This window comes from Parasteatoda tepidariorum, chromosome 1 (genome assembly GCF_982258835.1).
Source record: "Parasteatoda tepidariorum strain Cologne lab strain chromosome 1, Ptep-v5.0, whole genome shotgun sequence".
NCBI classification, from domain to species: domain Eukaryota; kingdom Metazoa; phylum Arthropoda; class Arachnida; order Araneae; family Theridiidae; genus Parasteatoda; species Parasteatoda tepidariorum.
In genome coordinates this window covers 73,224,011-73,234,085 of record NC_141755.1, presented here as the reverse complement: position 1 = coordinate 73,234,085, position 10,075 = coordinate 73,224,011, and the positions used below count along the sequence as shown (strand labels likewise).

The window sequence follows — 10,075 nt, the reverse complement described above, 5'->3', positions numbered from 1 at the left end:
CACTTGCAATTGCACATATTTTCTCTCGTGTGATATAGCCATAACGAAGCAAATTTTTTATTAAAAATCATTTCGAACATTGGTGAAAATTAAGTTCTCCAGTTAAGTTTGTCTTCTAAAAGTAGCGAAATAGTAACTTCATTTCGAAAGTAGTTTGTAGTCGCTACGTTTAAAAAAAAGTTGTAATTAACTACAAATGTAATGAAGTAGTTGTAAATAACTACAAAGAAATTGTAGTTTTTCCGACCACTGCCCGAAAGCTATCACTTGGATTCTTTGGAGTTAGAAGAGAGCGCTTTCTCAGAATTTGAGAGGAAGAATACTCTAAGTGATATTTTTGTGAATTCGAGTAAATGAACTTTTTAGTTTATAATTTAACAGTACTGTAACGTATCAAGCTATGTTACGAAACAGTTCTTTGTTTTATTAAAAAAACATTTATTCCACAACGACAAATACAGTAACGGCATTAAATTACGGGTTAATAAGAATCCTTCAATAAAATATAGAAAATTCCGTAATGGGTTAGAATAAACTTACAAAAAAAGACATAGAAAATCCCTTAACGGGCTAGTATTAACTTCAAATTCAAAAACTATCTTCTAAAAAACAACGACTCTCTGATGTTCCATATTTATCGCCTGCTTTTATTTTTTTTATTTATCTCTTGATGTGTTTTGTTTATTTTATTCATGCTTTTGCTAGCCCGTTATTTCTCTAATATTTTTACTTTTATTAATGCTTTTGCTAGTCAATTATTTTATATTATTTTTAGACTTTATAGTACGGAATGAAGACTATATCTTGCCTTCATTTAATTCGCACGTATTCATTTGCTGCCAAAAGGCAAGTTGTCAAAGGTTACTCGTCGACTGTTTACTATGTACTTGGATTGTTCTTTCATTCCAGAAACTGAAGATATTTGGAATAACATCTTGAGATCTTTGGAATTAAAAAACTTAGCAAAATAAACGAATGTTGTATAATTAAATAAAACTAAATCAAGAACTTTCTTGGATAAATTTAAGCATTCTTTTTAACAATGTCACTTATATGTTTTATTAGTTTTTATTTTATTTTATAACCGTCGTTGAACAGCCGACCCAGTTTTGGGTTTACGACTACTAATGTTCAACTCCGTAGCCTTGTAATTTTGAACCAATCCAGAAGACAAGGAAACTCCTGGATCAACACCCCCAGAGGTATAATTTGTTATGGGAACATGGGGGACTTTGTGACTCGACTGATCTAACGTGCATCAGTCACCATTTACTACCCGGGGAGTATTCAGCTAGGATCGAACCCACGACCTCTTGGACATGGGCTTAGTGTCCTACCAACCAGGCTATCCCGGGCCTATCTTTTATTAGTTCTTCAACTCTTCCCAAAAATGTTCGCTTTTGCAGCATAAAAGTTAATTAATATTAAAATCTCGTATCACTTTCTTCCCACCTAACTTTACACAAATTTCTCTCTCTTTTAAATAGAAAATGAGTGTGAAGCTTGCTTATATAGTGATTGCTTAAAAATGTTAAAATAAAATTAAAAAAACATTTTAAGAACAAAACCTTTTTGTTACAAATATCCTAAAAAGAACTAATACTATACAACCAGAGCACACTCATTCATTTAAAAGTATTTAACATGCCTATAGGCAATTTCCAACCATTTCCATTTTAGGAGATGAATTGTTCCATAGAAAAGCGTATGGTTTACTTCCTTCCGGCGCGTGACACTAATTGAGAAAATGGAGCTCATAAAAATCTTGAAATAAGAATTTGATAAGAGTTAGCTCTTCTTTTCTTTTCATAAAGATGCCACTCTGCCCTCCAGGGTTTAAAATAACACATTCTGTTGAATCAAAAAAGGCCCCTCGGGGATATAAAGTAAAGAATACCTTCCGCCAAATGAAAGGCAGACCACAAGTGCCAAAGAATACATCAAAAAGGATTAAATAAATGAAAAAAAAAGCAGGTATATAAAGTTTCCTGCCAAACCCCATTCATGAAATGCAAAGATAATAGAAGAGTATTGTCACGTTTCCATGATATTAGGCTTTACTTAAAAAATAAGCAAGTGAGTTCCAGAAATTTAATAGTAAAATCAGCACACAAATTACTTTGTAACAGGAAGAAAATAAGAAGAAGCCAAGGTTCACATATTTCAGACAACTCTTCTGATTTTCACGAAACACCTTAGTAAAATAATTAGAGGGGTAATATATAAAGGTAGTTTTTTGAAGTAGCACTTAAACACATCGCTAAGAGACTTTTTTTTTTAAACTAATTACATTTCGCGGTGGTCTGATTCTTTGATTCGTTTTAAATTGAAATTACTCAACCAAATTATGCAATCATCCTCAGTAATGGCAAATCAATTTTGCTACTACTTAGAAAATTGCTTAGATTGAAGAACGTTGAAGTGGATGAGTTCTTAAAATAAAAATGCAATAAGTGATTTATTCATTATTAAAAACATTACATTCCTACATTTTTGACTTATACACTGTGGTGACTATAAGTTCTTTTTCATTTATTTTCAAATAATATAATATTGTTAAAATAAAATTTTAATAATAACTCATTATAATATTTTTTTTAAAAAAATAGTTATATACAGTGTGCAAAATAAAAAAGTGAACTCTTTGAATAACTTTTGATCCAAGGATCAGATTTTCAAGTACAGTACAGAACCCGTTATCCGGAAATCAGAAAACCGGAAAACCAAAAAACCGGAACGAAATTCGATAAATTTTCCCGCCATTTAAAAAAAAAATTTTTTTTTTCTTCATAAGATTTTAGGATTTTTCTTTCTTTTTTGAAGGATGTTCACCTTACCATCATTTTGGAAATAATCATTAGTATATTACTTCATCGTTTTTCTTTCTTTTTAAGATTATTTCCAAAAAAAAAAATTTTTTTATTTGGGTTTAACAATAAAAAAACGGCTTTTTGTAGCGATTCAGAAAACCGGAAAAATCAGTTATCCGGAATAGCGATGGTCCCGATCGTTCCGGATAATCGGTTCCCTACTGTACTAAGACTAAATAACTCTTAATGGTTCGCGGACCTCACATTAAATATGCTTATTAATTAGTGTAGCAAAAAAAAAAAAAGATACTTTTTCTAAATAAACATACCTTTCCTTCCCTACACGAATCCGGATTTTTGACCTTCAAAATATGACAGGGGTGGGGGGGAAGGAGCCGCAAGCTGAAAAATACGGTGCCAATAGTGGTCGAAAGTTTGGACTTTAAATGTTAATTTTAGTTTTTGCATATTTCATGTATCTTGCGAACCATTAAAGTTTACCGACAAATGCTTTTTTTATTTTTTGCTATCTACAATTTTAAGATTCGTTTATCCACTAATTTCATGCAAAAAGTTATTTTTTATAATTATTTATTTTTTATAATTATTTATTTTTTTTAATAGCAGCCGAAAAAAGTTTGAGTTGTGAGTTTGTGAGATAGACAGTAGTAGTAGTACTTGATTTACTTTGTACGACTAGAAGTGTACTACGGGCTAGGAAACATCGCTGAGGATGATCTGAAGGAAGGCATCACAATTTTGAACTCCTGCAAAGGTGATGGCTCCCCCGCTTTGGAAGGACGACACCGCGGACCCGCATCAGGTTGATCATAGTGGTCACCCACCCGCTCACTGATCGTTGCTAGTGTGCTTTACCATGGTTATCTGCTGGGAACCGTGTCTTACGATTAGCCCACTGTGGGATGTGAGACTTATAAATCATTGGAAAGAATGTCATTTTAAGTTGTATAATTAAAAATTTGAGCACAAACAAGTGGAATATTTTTTAAAATAACAAGTATTTAAAGAAAATTACAAATTTGATTTCTCACGAGGAATTTGATCCGACGCGACACATGAAAGTGCCTAATAATAGACTTTATTGTATGTAAATAGAGTAATGTCATATTCATTGACAAATAATACTGCCGATAGCTGATATTCCAGACTTAAGGGTACACTTCCCTGACAATTTCAGCTTTTTCACTGGTATTTTCAAAATTCGCTTGTTTCACAAAGTGAGTTGTCATACTGATATAATACATAAAATGCTTAATGTTTCTAAAAAGGCTAACATTATTTCATTATTACAAAATCACAGAATAAATAAGATTATACTAATACTTATTAATGCTCAACGTCCCAACGGATTTTTTAACTCTCGTTGAACAACCAACACAATTTTTTGAGCTTAAGGCTACAAATGTTCAACTCCGAAGCTTTGTAAATTTGAACCCATTCCAGAAGAAAAGGGTACTCCTGGAATGAGTATTGGGTGAAATCTGCCTTCGTGGATGACATTTTGATGGAACTAATCCGTATTTGCGTTACAGGGAAAGGAAAACGATGATTAGTCTGACGGCAAAGGAACTACCACTGATCCGTTTACTACGGAGGGTATTTTACGTCACCACAGCAATCACTGTGGTATTCGTATCAACCAGTCATCGCTGGGATTCGAACCCAGTTCACCTCATTGGAAGGCGAACGCTCTACCTCCTGAGCCACCACAGCTCCGCTCTTGAGAATTGTATAAGCAGAAAACAAGTTTTTCTGAGAAAAAAAAATGGATCTTGACAGAACAAGTCTTTTCTTTTTTTTTTCATTGTATTAAACAGCATATTTTATAAGTGTTTGTATTTAAAAAGAAAACTGGGACAATATAAATAGAAACTATAAGACATTAAAGTAAATAATCATATGAAATTTTCAGGTGATTTAAAGTCATATTTAGTCATTTTTTAAAATCTATTTCAATAAAATCAGATTAAAACAAAAGGCATGAGTTTATTATAATATTAAGTTTTTGGTGTAAAGCTTTTATTTAAGAATTGTCATAAAATTATTTTGTTTAAGAATTCGAAATTTTAATTTAAATTTTTAGAACTATTCATAATTGTGCAAAATAGCTCAATGCATTTCAGATCAATGTGATCCAGCTTGTCTGAGATGTGGATTCACCCGGAGTGCAATACTGAACGCATCATACAATTGGTTTCAAAATTGTGAGACCTTAATTTCCATGACTCGCTAGCCAACAAACTGGCTCTTATGCGGGTGCTTTACTACATACATTTTGTTGAGGAGTTTCAAGGTGTTTTGATTAAAATCACGGCCCCCTCTGCTTCACGAATGAAGAACTGAACTTTATAGAGATATTTAAATTTTTCACTTCATAGATATAAAACAAAAAAATTGACTAGAATCTAAAATAGCTATAGTCCTCCTCCCCTCATATGGTCAAACGAAATATCGTTCTGTTCATTTTATTGTTTTTTATGACAATTCTATGTCCATCATTAAAAGGATATAGCACATCTGAACAGCCAAAAATGCTATTTAAATTTATAATTAGAAAAAGTAAAGCAGTGTTATTTTACTTAATTTACTATTTTCTTTCCATTAACTGAACTAAAGATGCATAAAACAATCAACATAATTGATTGTTAACTTAGTCAACTAGCTGTGGAAAATTCACATCCTTGCTGACATTTGGGCGGTTAATTCAGATAAATTTCCGCAATTACGATGGCTCCCGTATTTTTGTAAACATATCGCACTTTGCGATTTGTAAAAATCAGGCTCTCGATTGGCCAAATTTGTCCATCGCATTTGCGAAAATTTATTATTCTTCCAGAAAAAAAATTATTTACAAATGAAAGAGATGCCAAGTATAAATTCTAGTTCTCATGTTTTTAAATAAAATATACAAGAATTTTTTGATAAATGTGATCGATGATTTCTTGAAACTTCTACGCCTTGGATTTCCGGATCGTGGTTAGAGAAAAATCCGGGGTAAATGTATTTTTTTTAATAAAAATAAGCATTACTAGGAGAACTGAAGAGAATATGCTAATTTCTTTGTATGAACTCTTATTTATAAATTTAATTTCCTAACGTTTATTTGTCAAATATATTCTCTTGTTGATGTGGTTTATTTACCCTATTTGGCAGCTTAGTGATTTTAGTCAAAATTTGGAGTGTAATTATTGATGAAATATCCAGTAATACCTGGCAATGCATGTAAAGGTGAAAATTGCATGCCCTACTATCTGCTAATCTATAGTAAAATCTGTGTATATTTATGGAATCCTATTTGATCCAAGACTTCTTTTTTTTCCTCCTCCAACTCCTGATATTGGTTGCCAGAGTCAAGGTGGTTTAAGGGGTAGAGCGTTAGCCCCCCAATGAGGTGAACTGGGTTCGAATCTCTGCGTTGGTTCTACGATACAAATTCCGCCACTGGCTCGCACCTGCCACCGTGCTGATGTGAAATATCCTCAGTGGTAGACTGATCATGGGTTAGAGTCTTCTGGTCGTGAGACTGTCGCATGGAGAGGAGGTTCTCCTCTCCATGCGACAGTCCATCTCCATACAATGCAAATGTGGGTTAGTTCCATCAAAAAGTCTGCCACAAAGGCAAATTTCTCACAATACTTGATTCAGGAGTTCGCTTGTCTTCTGGATTAGGTTCAAAATTACAAGGCTACGGATTTGAACATTGATAGTTTCTAAATCAAACTTGGGTAGGCTGTTCAACGATGGTTATAAAACATTATATATTAGTCACCAGCAAATAAATACTGTTATTTGAAAATATCATATACTGTTTTCATGTTATTTCAAAATATATATTCTTATTGAAAATTTCAAATGTTATTTCAAAATTTCATTTCATTCACGATAATTTAAATTTCAAATAAATTATCTTTAAAAAATCTACTCCTTGATTTGATACTGAAGTTTTAGCACTTGTAGCATTCTTTGCACAACATGAAATCATTACACCAACATACTTCATAAATTATTTGCATCAGAAGTTAATCTGACGTAAATAATTTATGAAGTATCCTGTGGATTACAAAACTGTTAGTGTAGTTAGGGAATAAGTACACCACTAGTTAAAATAAATATTTATTCTCTCATAACAAAATAATATGTACAAAACAAATGAGAAGCATAACCACATCACATAAAAAATGATCTAGCTTAATAATTACAGAGAGCTTGTTCATGAGGAGAAAAAATATGAATTAATCACAATGACACAGATAACTGTATGAAATATAAACAAAGTTTTTATCATTTATCTAAAACAATGAGATTTTCTTCAACCAGGTCTTCGTAAACTAATCTATACTGTCCATCAACTTTTGTAAAGATGTCCACTTGTAAAATTTTATCAGGAATCTGAAGAAATGAAGAAAGTTTAAGTAAAAATTTAAAACTCTTTATCTATAAAATAATAATTTAAGTTGACATTTAAAATAATAATAAAAATTTCATCTTAAAAGATATAAAGAAAGAAAAGTTATTGAAGAAAAAATCTGTATTTCAAAAGATTAAATGAAAAATAGATATGTTATACTGACCACAACTTTAGCCTCAAATTCTGGATTTAGTTCTAGACTTTTCTTCACCATTCTTTCATGGACACTAGGGTCCCAATCAACACCTTTAGGTTTTACACCATGAAGTTCACAAAAGTATACTTGCACTGGAAATTCAATAAATCTGCTTTCTAATTCTCGAAGGCTGAAAGAAAGTGAACTATACATACATATTTCTTTTACACAGGGCTAAAAGATTGCTTTAAAAGTAATTTGACTTATTAGGATGGAAAAATGAAAAGCAATTAGTTTCTCTTTAATAATGCATAACTGTATACAAATGTATGCACAACCATAAAAATATATTGTAATTACCACAAAAATGTTTTTTTTCTTCTCATAAAACATATATTAATAATTATACAAACATAAGACTTACAAAAGCTTTGCTTATTATTCATGTTAATTGACATTTGAATAGATAGAAGGTAGATTTTAATGAATCGAGAGTCGAAAGTAATATGTAATTAAAACGTAGACTATCCATCACAAGACCATGAATTGATAACTATTCCGCTATGCAATTTTATTTTGTAACCGGCTTTGAACAGCCAACTTTGGGTTTATAACTACTAATGTTCAACTCTGTAGCCTCGTAATTTTGAACCCAATCCAGATGACAAGGGAACTCCTGGATCAAGTATTTGGAGAAATTTGCCTTCGTGGAGGTTTTTTTAAAAATGAAAATAACATGCAATTGCGTTACATGGAGAGGAAGACTACGAGAACCTCCTGACGGCAAGGGGATTAACCCACAATCCTTCTACCACTGAATATATTTAACTTCACTGTGGTCGATGCCAGCGGGGTGCGAAATTCGAATCGACCAGCCATCGGTGGGATTCGAACCTGGCCCACCTCATTAGAAGGCTAATGCTTTCGAAAAAAACAATGTAAGTGCTTCAAGGTAATTTCGGAGAAAAGTGGTAGAAAATTATTTTCTTTCTATTGCTAAAATAGAATTTCTGAAAACTGATAAAACAAAAATTTTCAAAAAAAGTCCTTTTGTAATCTATAGTTTATCATAGCAAAAATATAAAAACCTCAATTTTGATTTTTTTGTTGCTTATGATGATTTTTCTACTGCATGACAGTATTGTCTTATTGTAGTAATGGGTATTTCCCTAAAGTCTGCTTACTTTTTATAACAAGTATGATAAAAAGTTAATAAAACATTATTAGGTGTAGTGTGTATCATACTTATTATCAAGAATTAAGAGTAAGCATTAAAGGCTAGAGAGAGATAGAGATACGAGAAATCAAGCATATTGATTTTATAACAGATAAGAATTTATTTTAAATTTTATTTGAACAATTAAAAAAAAAATTGCACTAAGAATAGTGAGTAGAGCAATTATAAAATGCAATTTAAGCCATCAAAATTAAAAGGTTTGAAAGGAAAAAATCATATTTAATTGTTAGGCTTATTTAAGGACTTTTTAAAGAGCCCGGCATGATTATTGATCTTTTATGAGGTCTTAATAAAATATTAATACCTATGGTTTAACCAGTGGTCGGAAACAGCGCACTACAAGTAGGGAAACTAATGTAGTCGCTAAATTTCTTGTAATTTACAATGTAGCGTGCTATTTTTTAAAAATAAAGTAGTCTGTAGTGACTCTTGGCTAATACTTTTAACGTTAGTTTAGTATAGAAAGAAGGCTCTAACGTAACTAATTTTTCTAATTAGATGGGTATAAATCTTCGAGAGTCCGTCAATGGATGCAATGAAAATGACCCTGCAGCTGAAGCAGAGCTAACAGGAATGACATATTAAGAATCACGTATAGCTAATATTTAAAATAGCCTTTACGAAAAATAATTAATCACTTTAATCATACTTTCACATGCGAATGTACACTCGTGAAACATTGATGTTATTTCAAAGGAAAGGAATTATTCAATTCACTAGAGGAAATAAAAGAAAGAGCACTTAAAATTCACTACAAAATAAACACTTAAAATTTCAAGTATTTAATAATTTCGTATTTTTTAAATTAAATATTCGATATCGAAGAAGGCATAAAAAAATTTGAAGGTCGATTGAACAAATTCGAAAAAAAAAAAAACATTGCTTTGTAATAACAAAATGGTTCATGTAAACATGAATAACAATTTTTTAATTATTCCCTTACATTTATACATTATGTAAGCTTATTTCTTATTCAAAAACATTTTGAACAATGGTGTAAATTAAGTGCTTCAGCAAAGTTCGTCTCCTTAAAAGAGTGAAGTAGTTACTACAATTTCAAAGTAGTGTGTAGTCACTACATGTAAAAAACTAGTTATAGTTAAACATATTTGCAACAAAGTAGTAAACTACAAAAATAAGGTAGTTTTTCCGACCACTGCATTTAATCAATACAAGGTAAATAAATGTCAATAGATAAATAAATATCTAAAAATCTCATACTCATTTGGAGACACAACTTCTGTGTTACCGTAATCTACGTACAGGACAACCACACCATCCTCAGTAAGATTTGTTACCTCACAACGATACCAGTTTTGGTCATAACTGTATTTAGCACAACATGGCATACCTATGATACAACAAGAAAACATTTTATTTTATAAATTATAAACAATAATAAGAGGAAAAAATAACTATTTGCTAGTGCGATGCCATTATGGGCATTTCCTAGGTTTTAAATG

At 31.4% G+C, this 10,075-nt stretch overlaps 1 protein-coding gene across 1 annotated transcript in view; it reads right to left on the bottom strand.

Moving 5' to 3' along the window:
• Positions 1-6,931: 6,931 nt before the first annotated feature.
• Positions 6,932-10,075, bottom strand: part of qin (tudor domain-containing protein qin) — a 66,401-nt gene continuing 63,257 nt past the window's right edge. Inside the window, exons 36-38 of the mRNA XM_087166589.1 lie at positions 9,834-9,963; positions 7,403-7,565; positions 6,932-7,220 (exon numbers count right to left, since the gene is read on the bottom strand). Coding sequence (XP_087022715.1) covers positions 7,113-7,220; positions 7,403-7,565; positions 9,834-9,963 — 401 coding nt within the window. The 3' untranslated portion in view covers positions 6,932-7,112. The remainder of the gene's footprint in view (positions 7,221-7,402; positions 7,566-9,833; positions 9,964-10,075) is intronic.